This window comes from Ochotona princeps, chromosome 12, assembly GCF_030435755.1.
Source record: "Ochotona princeps isolate mOchPri1 chromosome 12, mOchPri1.hap1, whole genome shotgun sequence".
Lineage (NCBI taxonomy): Eukaryota > Metazoa > Chordata > Mammalia > Lagomorpha > Ochotonidae > Ochotona > Ochotona princeps.
The window spans coordinates 2,020,476-2,035,506 of NC_080843.1; the positions used below are offsets into that span (position 1 = coordinate 2,020,476).

Genomic DNA, 15,031 nt, shown 5'->3' on the forward strand with positions numbered 1-15,031 from the left:
GTATGCACCAGGACAGAGATCTTCCCCAAGTGCTGGCCTCCACCAAGACACAGCCAAAACACATCCCAGGGAGCTGAAGTCGGCTAAGCACCTTCTCAGATCAGGATGCAATTAAAGCAGAAATCAGAAACACAGATATCTGGAGATCCCCTAATATACGGAAAGAAAACGGCTTTAGTCAGGAAGACAATCCCGAGGGAAATTAGAAAAGATTTTTGAATGGAATGAAAATGAAAACAAAATGTTTCAAACTAACTTGGATGAAATAAATAGTTTTTAAAAAGGTGACTTCACATAAAAGACCTATGCTTTTCATCTAAGAATATAAAGAAAAAAATAAAACCAGAAAATGAAACCCAATGCAAATAAGAAACAAGAGCAAAGCAGCAATCAACGGCATAGAGAAAATCAACGCCAGCAAGAGCTAATTTTAGAAACAATGAACAAAATAGATGAACTGGCAGGTAGACCAAGAAAACAAATAGGTCAATTCAAGCCATTGGCAAGGGGCATTTGACAGAACACCTGAGGGACCCCCATATTCAGCCCAGAGGGGAGCTCTCCACAGAAACCAGGAGACTGCGGGATCCATTGCACACTCATCACTTGGGCAAACAGATAAAATGAGCCGTTGAACCAAGTGATTCCTTGGAAAATGGGCAACCCGGAGCTGTTTCAGGCGTGTGTGCATAAACTGACTTGGCTTCTTTGCGTGTCGTGGAGCTGTGACAAATGCAGCTGACAAACACTTCCATTTCTTGGAGAACCTCTAGCAGGTTTTTTTTGTAATTGTGAACATTTTTAAAATAATGGTCATGGTAGCATTGCTAGCTGAATGGGAAAGCATGTGATGTGTTCAGGAGCTGGGTGTGAGCACTCGCGGTTCCCCTTACTGCACACCATCAACCTGCTCCTGTAACCTGGAGCCCATACTTGAAGTTCCTTAAAACCTGCTCCTATTTTGCATCAAATCCCAGATATGTGCAGGGTACTATTTGTTCAATCCAATCTCCTGAACTTCTTCAACAGCACCTCTGTGTCACGGTCACTTTTAGGGCTCCTTGGACAAAGAGGAAGGCAAGCTGCCTGTCACAATGGGAAGCGTCTTTGGTTTGGTTTTTGCACCTGTACTACCTCTGGCAGAGTGCTAGGCACGTACAAGTATTCTCTGGAATCAACCTGAAGAAACAGTCACAGCTTACTCCACCAACAGGCTAAATGACAGGCTTGGGATTCACAGCCAGTGCTTTTCTCCTCTCCTTGAATTTCAATAATCCGATTCAGTTGCATTTAGGTTAACTAGAATTTCCACTCAGCTACAGTATTCTCCCCTCCTCTGCACAACAGTGTGGCTGGGAGTGGGAGACTAACCACTAAGTGAAAGCTCAGAGGATCTTTCTCCTCTTTAAACATACAGACACTATTCTGTTTCCCATGCTTTCCATATTTTCTACAACTAGATTCACAACAAATAGTCCATGCTTTAACTAGAAAATCACTGTATATTAAACACACTTGGTATATATGCTGTGGGACAATTTCATGGTGGAAAAAGGCTATAAAGACAGGATCTGGTTTTATTTTCCAAATTTCTATTTATCTAGACAGGACATGACCTTTCCTTGTTGAAAATCCCACCATTTCACTTGTACCATCAAATTAATTTACTGCCTTCATTGCTGGCCCATAACATGTAAGTCACGAGTGGTGAATACTGATTCGCCAGGCTCGGCTACGGGACTAACAAAGAGGCTTTCTTTGCAACATTTGCTTTTCGTTGTAGCTCACATATGAATATGTGGAAGGGTTACCGCATTTTTGTTCCCTGGCATTTGCTTCAGAATTATCCACTAATAATTAAAACAAACATACCTCATGCATGGTTTACTTGGAGTTCTTGCTATAATACAGTTAGAACAATTCATGTGACAAATAAAATAAGTGGAGAAAGGTATGGGGCTTAGTGCCTTGGAACTTTTACTTCTGATATGTGACATTACTAAAAGGTTTCTTTGATGGTTCAGCAAAACAAACCACATCCAAGTTGTTTCCTGATGCGGATCAATTGTGTATTGTTTATATTACAGCTTTCATTGGCAGCTATGTCAGGAGAGCGCCAAGTCGTTATTAAGGTCTTGGGTGCTGGGTTGCAACTATGTTATAAAAACTCATCAATGACATACTATTATGACGACTACTCAAAGATAACCAATGTTCATAGTTTTTATATTCTTTAAAAACAAAAGAATATTTTTTGAAGTTAGGATAGAACCATGACAGATGCCCAAAGTAACAACAGAAAACAACAAAACCAGCTGCCTTCATTGACAAAGAGATTGCACACAGGGATACGAAGATGACGCACAATTAAGCGACAGTGTAAACATGAAGCTACTGGCATCGGCAAGGTCAACAGCTGAATTCTTAGTGACCTGATACCTGCTGTCCCTCTGTTCCGTCCTTTAAGACCGTCCTACTCCCTCACCGGGTTTGCTCTATTTACAACCCACAGGCTTCCTGTGTCAGGTGTTCCTGACCCCTGGCCTGAGGCAGCAGAAGGTTGCAGTCCCAGCAAAATAAAGACAAACCAAAGTACCCAGAGGCCCTGTGGCTGGAAGTCACTCTCCCTTCCCCGCACTCCCTTGGCACGCTGCACACTCAAGTCTCGGCACAGGCTCAGTGGTTAAAGGCTGTGTGGTGTTGAGAAATGCTGTCTGGTTTTAAAGCCAAATTGCAAGGCTTCAGTGACCTATGGCATTCCACACTTGAGTCTGGGAAGTGTCACAAAGCCCCTCCAGGGTCAGCCCGTGGAATTCCATGATGTAATGGTTTTATTCATGGCCAGAACTGAGGAAGGAAGGTCCTGCATACTTTAGTGTAGCTCACAGCATGGGCCTACCATTCAGTGGAGGGCTGATGCAGCCCCACACCCCAGCCTTTCGCCAGTCACATATATTAACTGAAGTTATAGTTTCTGCTACTTTGAAGGTAAAGCCACTTTGTCTAGTAAATTATTAAATTCGTGATGGAATAGAACACAAACTGTGCTTTCTATATTCTATATCTCTAGGAAGACATAACTGCTACTTACTGAGGCGCTACACCTTCTAGAATATGCTTGGGTTTATATGTGTTGGGGTTGAGTAGAAGTTACCCAGTACCCTGCCAAAGCCAAATGGACACTCCATCCAAGCATGGCTGGAATGCAGATTCTGCACAGAAGGTCAACACCTGCCATGATGACCCACCTGCCACCACAGAAGCACCCCGAGAAGCTCAAGACCGACCCTTATAGGCTCCATGTTCCAGTGAGCTTCACGAAAAACTCAAGCCAACTTTTCAAAAAATTTTTTTCTAACCAAGCCATTAACCATTTCTTTTGCAGTACTAGGAGGGTCTCTTGATGTCCCATTCCTCCCCTACCAGACTGAGACCACCACTGAGAGAACACTGCCCAAACTCAGCTCGAAGAAGCCGTGGAGAACAACACCCTTTTCCTTTATACATAACAGAAGCGAGAAATGAGAACAGTCTAGAACTCTGCCCTCTTCCTGCTTTCCCTTTCACTGGTTATCTACCAATGAGATGTAACCTCATGGCTTCTTACCTAAGAATCCCATCCCCCAATCTCACGGCCCCTCCCCCAACACCCACCTATCTACCTGTGGCTCAGATAATCTCAGTCACCAGTCCCTTGGGGCCTGCCCTCAGCCCCTCCCCCAGCCAATTCCCCATGACTCCCACACCTTGCAGGCTCCCGTGTTTTGTAACAATGGGCTCTCTTCTCCCCTTCCCGTCTCTTCTAACCTGCTCTCCCCATCCTCCATCTTGCCCCTTTCCCTGCCCTAGCAGTCCCCCATCCTGCCACCAAGGCAGGAGATGCGTCCCTTCTAATCTTCTCCCCCTCCACCCTGCTCCTGCTCCTGTTCCTACACTGCTGGAATAAAGACCTCCTAATACCTCACCACATCTGGTATTTTGGCTTGTGGTAAACTAATCGAGAAAAGAGGGCTTGGCTGCGTGAAATTAGCTGCGTGTAAGAACTTTAACTGCATGCATTTAAAACCTAACAATGTGCCGATGAAGACCATAAAAGAATTTATGCATTAAGTGTCAAAAATACTTCTTGGAGGTAAAATTAGTTTCACACCTATTGGCAATACTGTAAAATGTGTCTCAGTCAAAAACTTCTGCTTGCAACTGCAGAAACTAATTTGGAGCCTCTTGAGCAAGTGTCAACTCCCCTGGAAGACCAGAGAAGCTCAAGGAGTTGCAAGAATGATGTGGTGGTGGTAGGAGGAAAGCAGTGCCTAGCAGAAGACAGGCTCTGAGGATGTCGCCCCACAGCAAAGCACGTGCGCTCTCTTTCCTTCCGTGGCTTCTCACTCCCTCTCCACAGGGGATGGATTCACAGAGACCATCTCAGTCCTACCTGATGAATGTCACAGGAAGTGAGAAGGGCACGCTCCTCTTGTATTTCCAAAGCACAAATGTCCTTCGTGGCTACCTGGGCTTTTACTTAGCATTTTATGGAAAAACTATCAGACTCTTAGGACCATCTTAATGGGTCATGACAGGTTCATCTCAGAAACCGGATGGATGCTTCCAGAATCCAGTCCAACCGTGGACTCAGACAAGTGTTGATATGATACTAGGGGAATCACTAAACCATTTCCTTTTCAGGAAAAAAAAAAAGGCTTGGAGACAGAGGCAGAAACAGAGCCTGACAGTGGACACCCGCTGGTTACTCCAGACACCTGTGGCCACTGGGCACTGGGAGGCGGTGCAGGTATTCCACATAGCTGGCAGGGATGCAATGACTGAAGTCGTTTCTCCTGTTGCCTCTGAGGTTCTGCCCTGGCAGGAAGCTGGCCAGAGCCAGGAGCTGGTGCTGGGACTCTAACTCGGCCAGGGCCAGGAGCTGGTGCTGGGACTCTAACTCGGCCAGGGCCAGGAGCTGGTGCTGGGACTCTAACTCGGCCAGGGCCAGGAGCTGGTGCTGGGACTCTAACTCGGCCAGGGCTAGGAGCTGGTGCTGGGACTCTAACTCGGCCAGGGCCAGGAGCTGGTGCTGGGACTCTAACTCGGCCAGGGCCAGGAGCTGGTGCTGGGACTCTAACTCGGCCAGGGCCAGGAGCTGGTGCTGGGACTCTAACTCGGCCAGGGCCAGGAGCTGGTGCTGGGACTCTAACTCGGCCAGGGCCAGGAGCTGGTGCTGGGACTCTAACTCAGATATTTGGAGGCAGGAACTAACACCTTAACTGCCTGATGAACACCTTGCCCCTTTACTTTCCATCCCTACAACACCTAGGTCCTTTAGCTTCCTTAAAAGGAACTCATTAAAATCCCTTCTGATGCTGATCCAAAATGGAGCCATTCTCAAAGAGGAATTCAATATTTAGTCAGCATTTAATTCTACTGTCACATATCTAGTGGGTCCAAGACTGGTTCTATAGAATTTCTCCTGAATTGCATTAGTGGAAAATCTATGATGCAGCCTGCCTGTACGTGTGCATATTTCCCCTGTAAATGTCACACAAGAGACAAACCCTGAAAGGCGGGTGGCCATTCAATGCAAACTTTCACATAACTCTCACGGCTTCTCAGCAGTGAGGAATCTGTCTTGCTGAGTGACTGTTCACAATTTGTATGGAAAAGAGTCTGGTTTTCCATCCCCTTGCTGCCAGACAATTGGCGGCAGGGACGGCTTCATCAGAGATGCTCGGATCTGAAAACAGGGAATGGAAAATGCATGCTGATGAGCTTTCTTGCTGCTGCTTGGCCAAGTCCACGGGAAACTCGAGGAAAAGCTACTGAGCTGCCTCTCTCATGCACAATCTTCAGAAATGGCTGCTGCTCTCAAGGCAAGACATGGCAGTGAAGACCCTGGCTACGGGGTCTGACGGCCCTCACTCTGCTCTAAGGGCCAGAAACCACAGAGGCATTGAGAGCCAGGAGGCATCCTGTGAGGTACCTTAGTTCCTGGGTCCAGTACTGACGGGGAAGGCAGGTGCTCCTTGGAGGGACGTGAGATGGGCTGTTTCCACTGCTGCCCAGTGTTTCCCGGCTCCCTGCCAACACATCAGTGCAAAGTGGTCTCCACAGACTATCCACTGGAAGATGTATTTATGAGACCAAAACTACTGATTGCTCCCACCACCTCGTGAGTGCTGTTAGGAGAACTCTGAGCTGATAACAAGGCTGTGCCTCTACCATACCAAATATTCTGCTAAAAGTTGGTTGTTAACTGTGGAGCTGATTTAATGGAAACATCTGGGTACTTGGCGGGCTCTATTTAGACTTTTTTATATAAATGTTTGACATAATACAATTTACACTCTATATAAAATAAGATTCCTGCTGCTAAACCAATCATCTTTTAACACCCTGATAAGTTTCCCTAATTACTGGGTTGTGCAGCCCCTTGAACGCAATGTCATATATATATATGTATATATATATATATATATGTAATTATTAAAACTAACATATTAAAATTAATCCTAAAAAGGAGTAAATCACATAAATTATCTTTTACCAACACTGATGGGTTTCTCTGGAGATGATCTTCATCTCCTGAGCCTGTATGGGAAGTGCTGTACCTAAGCGCTCTCATTCTTATTTTACGCTGTTGTCATCACGTTCTGTTTCAAAGGAATTTGAATGCCACGGGCTTTGAAGGCAGGCGTTGAGAGGCAGTGGCATGCCATAAAACTGTAGGTGCTTTAAGCATTTTATCTCCGTGCTGCCATCACCAACAGCCTTCCTACATTAGGCAAGGGCAAATGCATACAACACCCAGCATCACTCAGCAGCTGGAACAGCATCATCACCTCGCAGCGATTTTGAAGTGCCACGACACAGCTGATGTCTCACACATGCCATTTAAAATCACTGATCAATTTCTAGTTGTAATATTCTCTGTTTCGAAACGTTCAGAAAATTGGAGTCAGCGGAGAGAGCACAGGGAAGACGGGGAGGCTGACGCAGCTTAGAGTGGAGGTGAGTCGCAGCGCGAGGAGGGAACTGGCGTGGTCACAACTTCGCCACTGTCTTGTAATTTGTGTGTCACTTTGGCATGCGAGATGCTTACCTGTGTGGTGTGGCTCTCCCTGTGTCTCTGAAATGAGGACATCGCTGTGCTGCTCACAGACACCCCGGAGTACCTGTCGTCTTCAGACACACCTACGGAGGCCAACAAACACGGCAGTTACCTCGTGTCTGCCTTCCGTCAGCACGCACGCAGCCCTTGCCTCCGTGCAACGAGCTCAGCACAGTTCACATGCTGAAACGGGCAGCAGTGAATGCCAACCGAGACTCGAGTTTGCCATCCTTTGTGGCTTGTTTTCATTTGCTAAAGAGCAAACGTGCCCACGGAAGAGACAGGATAAAATGAAGACATCCATCATAATAGTAAACGTGTTGGCGCAGAGGTGTTGAGGGGAGACAGGAAAGGAGTCCGGAGCTGGAAGAGGGGAAGAGGAGTTTGCTTTATCCTTCATCCGCAGGACGGCAGGGAGGCAAAAAAGGTCTGACCGGCAGCGGCGGCATGACCAAGTACACGAGCTGGCTAATGCCGCCCCGTGGTTCAGTGGGCACACAAGGGAGGGAAGTGACAAAGTTCCATGAGAAAAGGATGGGACACACCTATTTATTACAACACCAGTCTGTAACTATTACTTCATTCAAATGCCGGATAAAGAATGGGTTCAGCAAGTCTGCCCCTCACCCTGACAACATATACACATCCAAGAATTCTCTTAGTCACCCACAAGCCAGGAGCAGTACTTCTGTCACCCACAAGCCAGGAGCAGCACTTCCCAGTCCCAGCACTCCTGGCAGCTCAGACCCTGCAGTTCTTTAAGGGGTAAAATAAGGTGGCAGCTGGCTGACCTGTACCTTGGAGCATGCTTGGCAGAACTGTTGCCTTCATCCACTGGCTGCCAGTGAGTCCCCAGTCACAATAACCCAAAAACGTGCCCTGACATTGCCAAATGCCCCCTGGAGAGCGATGTAGCACCACCGAGGGCTTGATGAATTAGTGTAAATAGAAAAGGGAGCAATCCCTCTCTGCCCCCGCCCCTGCAACGGAACGAGTTCAACCTGGAGACATGTAAATTCTCAGCGATTATCACTCTCACTCGAGAGCATAATTAACTAGCACAGTGTCATTGATTAAACACATACAAGATTCCCAAATTAAAAATCATTTGAAAATCACTGCACATTTTCTCCAATTATAGGAGAGCTAGCCCCTCAGGGAAGTCTGCACTGTGTCAACACAGAACAAGGCTAGCCAACTGATCTTGTGCCCTGGAGAGGCTGCCTTGTCCAGATGGGGCACCCTGCTGCTGCAGGAGCATCCCAGCCATGAGCACCGGCAGTGCGCTGGGGCCTCTGGGACGCTTTGGCAGCTGTCAGGCAGAGACGGGGCACTATGGAATTCAAACAGGTGGATGGCACGCTGAACCTTCTAAGACCAGCTCAAGTTAGAGCCGTTGAGCGAAGAGCTGACTAACAACATCAGAGTGTTTCCAGGCAGCCTGGGCACAGCCAAGGCACTTGGGATTTAAAACGTTCGGGTGGTGTGGGAGGCAAGGAGCTGCCCACAGACTGAAGGTCCATTTCTGCAGAAGTCTGTCCACTGGCCTGCCTACTGAGACAGGGGACGAGAAAGGGGATTCGCTTGTCAAAAATAAATGCCACATTACAGTTTGCTGTCAGAATCAAAAGAGAACCTTGCTTTAGACGGTCAGGGTTCAACCTCAGAATGAGATCAGTAGCGGAGCATGCATTACCGAGGATTGGTCAGAAAAAGCTCAGCAGTCATGGAGGGCCAGCCTCTGAGTGCAGCATGGTGCAGGCAAGCCCCCTTCCACCAGGGGCTTCCAAGCTGCTGAACAGCTCCTTCAGCCAGGGAACCCCAGAGGCAGGTCAAGCAGAGCAGGGAGGGGAGCCGGCCCTTGGGGAGAGCAGGGCTGACAGGCCACAGTTTTCGTGGGAGTGCTGCTGAGATTGGAGAAAAGGGCACAGCGTGGACGTGGGCACACCTGAATGGACAGCAGCAGAGATGCGGAAAGGAGGACCAGGCTCCTTCCCGTCCAGGTAGATGTGGGAAGCTGGGGAAGGCTCTGGAAAGTGAAGCAGGCATGACAGGAGAGGCCTTCTCAGAACATTCTACAGAAATGTCACCAAATTCTGTAGACAGTGAGGAGCACCACGGAGAGATGGGACCCCTGTTACCCAAACAGAGAACTAAGGGGCATTTCACATCTGTGCACTAAAGAAATCGCTGGTCCCAGAACCCACAGCAGGGGTCCCTATTGAGGGGCAGGGGTCCCGCAGTGGGCCACAGGAGAGGGGGATGGGCAGGGGCCCCCTGCAGTGTGCTACAGGAGAGGGAGGGGGATGGGCAGGGGCTGCAGAGGCCCTGCGTGAGAGGCTCTTCCAGAACAGGAGGGTGCAGACCCTGGGAATGAGAACCCGGGTGTGGAAGGAATCCTTGAAGAGTGACGCCAACGTCACCAAGGCCAACGCGCCCTGGGAAGAGCAAAGGCAGTGCCCACGTGCTGCAGAGATGGAGGGAAGACGAGACGGCAGGGCTGTCATGTGTTATTCCATGGCCAATGAGAGGTTTTCTTGTTGCTTTTTAAAGGCAAATTATCCAACAACAGCAGCAAAAGTGCAAACCATGATGGAAAAAAGTAAATTAAGATCTAATCAGGCTAAGAATACCAGAAATACAAAATGCAAATCTAAAAGGAAACTCATAGAACACTTATTTACAGCAATTAAAAGACTTCAAAATACCCTCCAAGACAAAGTAAAGGGCTGATTTTAGGTTTTTAAAAATGGTTGCAGAATAGGGATATAGGATCAAGGAGAAACAAGTAACACGGCGAATGCTAAGCACATTATGTATTGCCAATCAGCATGCAGAGGAACGCACATAATGCTACGATGATCCATCCATTTTATTTCAGAACCTTTCATCACAGATCCCCAAAGTCACAGGAAAGCAAAGGAAACACTTAGAGAAAAGACCGTGTCCCTCCACAGAGTTCCGAGCCTGCTGCACCTGTCAAACTCTCTCTTTATAAAAATGCCAGAGATAATTCCACCTGGTAGACAGCACCGGGGATTCTCACCAATAATGGCTTTAAAAAAGGTGTTTAAGCATAGCAGTGATTTGCACTCGCAGTTAAAGGGTGTTGGGAAAGACCCCCAGAGAATGTCTTAAACCTTGGGGGCAGAGGATTGCGTCGAGCCATTTAACTAGAGCTGCACAGCGCCTCCCACTTACCCTACCCAGTCACTCAGGGTTGGGCAACTTTGGAGACACTGGGGTCCCTCTACTTGCAGAAGTCTCCCTGAATGGTGGGGTTCCATCTCTGATGGTGGCTCGCACACACCCTGGCTCTTCCTGACACAGCTATCTCCACAGGGAGCTTGAGAGCCCAAGAATCCCTGCTTATAGAACACCACATCTTCTCCCAGTGCATCATTTAAGCACCTTGAGAAGCTAAGCATGTCCATGGTGGTAGCCCTCCTCTGGCCTACACTGTAACAGGACCAAGGTCTTTGGCCTCCTACTTCCTCAGAGAAATCACACAGTGGTTCCTGAGCAGGAATCCCCCAAAGCTATCCACACGGGACACTCAGGGAGCCTACGAGCGTGGCCACTCGATGCTGGGAGAGGAGTTACACACTGCCAGCAATTTCTGGCTTCTGGGGGACAGGGGGGCACTCAGGGCTTCGTAATTAAACCTTCCCTGAAGCCACACACAGCAATCGCCTTGAAGACATGCTTCTTGTCAGCTATGGTGTGGATCTCTGCCCGGGCCTCTGGTGATTGCTGAAGTAGAATGGAAATGTGATGACTCGGGGTCCTGGCATCTATGTGAAGAGCCCAGAGGGCTGAGGGAGCCAGGGCACAGCGGTTACGCTGCTGCTTACCCACCATGTCCATCTTCTTCCATTTAAAGGATGTGCAAATTAGCACTTTAAGATGCTTCCAACTAGGAGGAGTGGGGAAGGGCACATTGCATCTGACCTGGGGAGCTCTCTGCCTTTGCAAAGATACCTTCTGTTACCCAAAACAGATCATTGCAAAACAGCCCAGAGAGCCAAGCGGAGACCTGCCTCCCATTCTATGGAGGGAACAGAATGGAGTTCCAAAGGAATCTGTACAATTTTCATACACAAACTGTGCAGCAAAATGCATACCAAAGTGCGTTTTATGGGCTGCTGGCCAGGGGTCTGGGCGGCCAGGTGAGGCTGATGCATGCCACTCTTGGTGGTTCCACCATGGGCAGCTTGAGCGCTTGCGTGGTGACAAGTTCCACAGAGGGAGGGGCTCCAGGCAAAGAATGCTGCTCTTCAGAGGACGTTTATCGTTTATGATGAACACAGTGCCCGCAAGAAAGGGGACACCTCCACAAGCAAAGTCATCCCAAAGCAGGCGTGGCCTTCCGGAACGGCCCTACTCCTTGACACTCAGCAGAAGGTGTTCTTAAGAAAGAAATTCACAGCTATTGGAAAACACCCCACTCAGAAAACCTCTCCAGCCTCAAAAACAAGCACCTTCATGTTCACGCTATTGTGCGTGATGCGGCCCAAATACTGACGCTCTAATCAAATGATAAGTAACTCAAGTCCAGGGAATAATTAAGTGTACAAAAAAAGACCTAAGTGTGTGTTTGCATTAGCCAAAGCATGGCAGTTAAAGTAAGTGATAGCTGTAATTACTCACACATGACCATATTTCTGCGAATGAACAAACAGATCATCATTTCTGGGCAACAGGAAGCGTTTCCTAGAAAAATCATGTGAGCTGGGGTTCAGTTGGACCTTTAAGCTATTTTAAACATTGGCTCTCATCCTGCACCTTCACTCAGCCTGTCCATGACTGTTCTTTGAAAGTGAGGAATCAGTAGTAATTGCTTTGAGAGAACATGTGAGCATGGATATTCCACCTGCTGATGCATGCAGTGGCGTACTATTTGGGATAGCTGTCCTTTCTGCAGGATTCACTGGTGGCAGACGACATGCAGTCCGTTTCTCCTTTGCTGAGGGCCTGATGACATGGGATACAGGGTCGGGTCCTCTAATGACCACCTGCAGCATCCAGGTACCCAGCAGTTCAGGGTTCACAGAAGTAGAACCATTTCAACATGCCACGTTGCTTTCAAAGGGCCAGTTCCCAAGGCAGATCATTTTTGTGGCCTTAAGCTGTGAGAGCTTCAAGGGTGATGACACAGAACCAGTTTCAGGGCAAAGCCTGCTGCTTGGAGGGCGGCCCGCGAGCAGTGCGCTAGGGTTGGGTGTGTGTGACCTGGCGCCTTTGCACTTCATTCCCCGTGGTCCATTTCAACCAGAAATCCCCATGGGGCATCTCTGTTCGGGCTTCCGCTGGTTCTGCTGGCTTTGGCTTTGTTTCAGATCTAGAGAGGAACTCAGGGTAAACTTTCTATGACCATTTCCAGGCACCATAATTTCTGTCTTGAATCAAAACAAGAAAAAATATCAAATACCAGGGGAAAGGAAAATTTCCTCTTCCTTGCCTGGCCCTCCCTCCCTCTTACTCTGCCTCTCAGTCTTTATTCGCTTTCTTTTAAACTGTGACACTGAGGTTTCCCAGGCCAAGTCAGGGAAGAACCCCCTGCCTGCTCACAGGAGCTGGGCTGCTGGCTCTTTCCCCTGCTGGGCAATCTCGATGCCAAGGTAACCTGTTCTCCCAGCTCCTCCTCTCCTTCAGATCCTTGCCAGACTTCATATCTTGCTGGAAATTCACACTGGAGTTGTGATGGGTGGGGTTGGACGCCATGGAAATGTTTATTGAGATTCCTCTTCATGTCTCTTGTCACTTTCTCTCCAAACTTTTAATGAATTTTCTTAGTTAAATATGTTGAAAATTATTGTTTGTTTTTTTCTCCCCGACTTCGTCATGGGTAGTACTTTGGTATGAACTGTTTAAGTTCTTTCTTGTCTCACTCAGGGCTAGAAAGGGTGTTTAGCTACTGTTTCTTCCCTAAATTTTACATGTTTCTCCCTTTTAAAAAAAGGTTTATTTATTTTTTTATTGGAAAGGCAGATTCACAGAGAAAAGGAGATACAGAGAGAAAGATCTTCCATCAATGGAGCTGAGCTGATCCGAAGCCAGGAGCCAGGAGCTTCGGCCAGGTCTCCCAAGCAGGTGCAGGGTCCCAAGGCTTTGGGCTGTCCTCTACTGCTTTCCCAGGCCACAAGCAGGGAGCTGGATGGGAAATGTATCAGCTGGAATGCAAATTGGCACCCACATGGGATCCTGCGTATGCAAGGTGAGGATTTAGTCACCTGGCTACCATGTCGGGCCGAAGTTTTATGACTTTATGCTGGACAGTTACCTCTGTGGTCACCAGGAGTTGCTCAGTGTGCATCGGCTGGGGGAGGATGAAAATGTATCACTCCTATGCCCAATGGCACCAACTGTTGCTCTGCCCGCCCCTGCTCCATACCCTACGGCTCCAATATTGTCCTAAATTGAGTGGCTATTCCTGCCATCTCGGGGAGTATTTTTCTTCCTCCTCTTTTATCTGGAAGAGTTTGGGCTATACTGCCACATGATTTCATCTTTGGAGTTTCTACAGAATTCAGCACAGAGAAACCACCTGGGCCCAGGTAGGCCTCATGGTAATCAGGAACAAATGCAATGAATTAATTTTACTGCATTTTCAAGCTTTGCTACTTCTTTTTTTCTATTTCAGTTATTTTGGGGGGTGTGGGGAAAAGGTGAAGGGAGAATTGTGTTGTTCATGCAAATTTATCCATTTATCTGGGCATAACACGGTTCATAGCATTCTCTGGTCACCAGGTTTTAATTTCTGCAAGACTCACAGTGCAGTCCAGGAGTTTACTGACACTCATTGCCTTGGTCTCCCAGTCGGCCCTGCAAAAGAACTGTTGGTCTTGTTAAAGAATTCAAAATTAATTGTTCAAAGGCGATGCTCTTTTTGGGCATGGCACATGGTTAATAATGAAAGTTTTGGTGTTTATTGTAATTTTCTTGCTGCTTAATTTCTGGTTCTAAGTTTTTGACATTTTTAACATGGATTTCCATTCTCAGTTCTCTCACAATGCACAAAGGCCGAAAGCTACACCTTACCGGTTACTAAGACGTCAGCCATGGCCCACAAGGACTGTTACGTCACACTTCCAATTCATTTCCTCATTTTCCTTTCTGGTTTGTAGCTTCCTCCTGAACGTATTGCATAGAGATATGATTCTTTTCTAAGATCTTCCCTTTTAAACATATATTTATTTCAGTTCATTTGAGAGCTAAAGGGATAGAGAGAATACAGATGCTTCCACCATCAGGTTGTTCATATCCCCCGAAAGCCGAGACTGGGGCAGGCTGAAGCAGGGGCCTGCAACGCAAGCTGAATCCTCCATGCAGGCGGCTTTCTCCACACAGCTAGCTGATCATTGCTGCTGCCTCCATGGTGCATGTTGGCAAGCTGGCATCAGAAGCAGAGCCAGAATCCAGGTACCCAGATGTGGGATGCAGGCAGCCCAGCGGGGGCCTTCACTGCGGCACCAAACACCAGGGATGCAGTTCTTACCTCCTACAAGTACGAGCAGTGACAGACCATAACTTTTCCATGTTTTCCATTTAGCGTTTCAGTGTTTTATTTGTTTGTGTTCAGAAATATTAGTATTTAAAATACTGTATTGGGGTAGACATTATGGCAAAGAAGATCCAACTGCTGAGTGGGACACCTGCTTCCAACAGTGGAGTACCTGCGTTCAAGTCCCGCCTCCACTTCTGTTTCAGCTGCTGACACTGTGCCTGGCCGGCAGTGGACAATGGTCCAAGGGCTAAGGTTCCTGCCACCCGTGGGGGACCAGGACAGAGTGCTTGGTTCCTGACTTCATCTTCTGGTCATGGGAGGTGTCAATTTCTCCCTCCCTCTCTCTCTGCCTCTTTCTCCCTCCTTCTTCTTCTCCCTCTCCCCCCCTCCATCTTTCTTATTTATTTTTATTGGAAAGGCAG

General features: G+C 47.8%; 1 protein-coding gene across 2 annotated transcripts in view; it reads right to left on the reverse strand.

The window, feature by feature from the left end:
* The window catches only part of MYO16 (myosin XVI), a 375,466-nt gene that overhangs the window by 16,702 nt on the left and 343,733 nt on the right, over window positions 1-15,031 (reverse strand). For both annotated transcript variants that reach the window (XM_058670587.1, XM_058670588.1), the window contains one exon: window positions 7,094-7,185. In XM_058670587.1, the coding sequence (XP_058526570.1) occupies window positions 7,094-7,185 (92 nt within the window). The remainder of the gene's footprint in view (window positions 1-7,093; window positions 7,186-15,031) is intronic.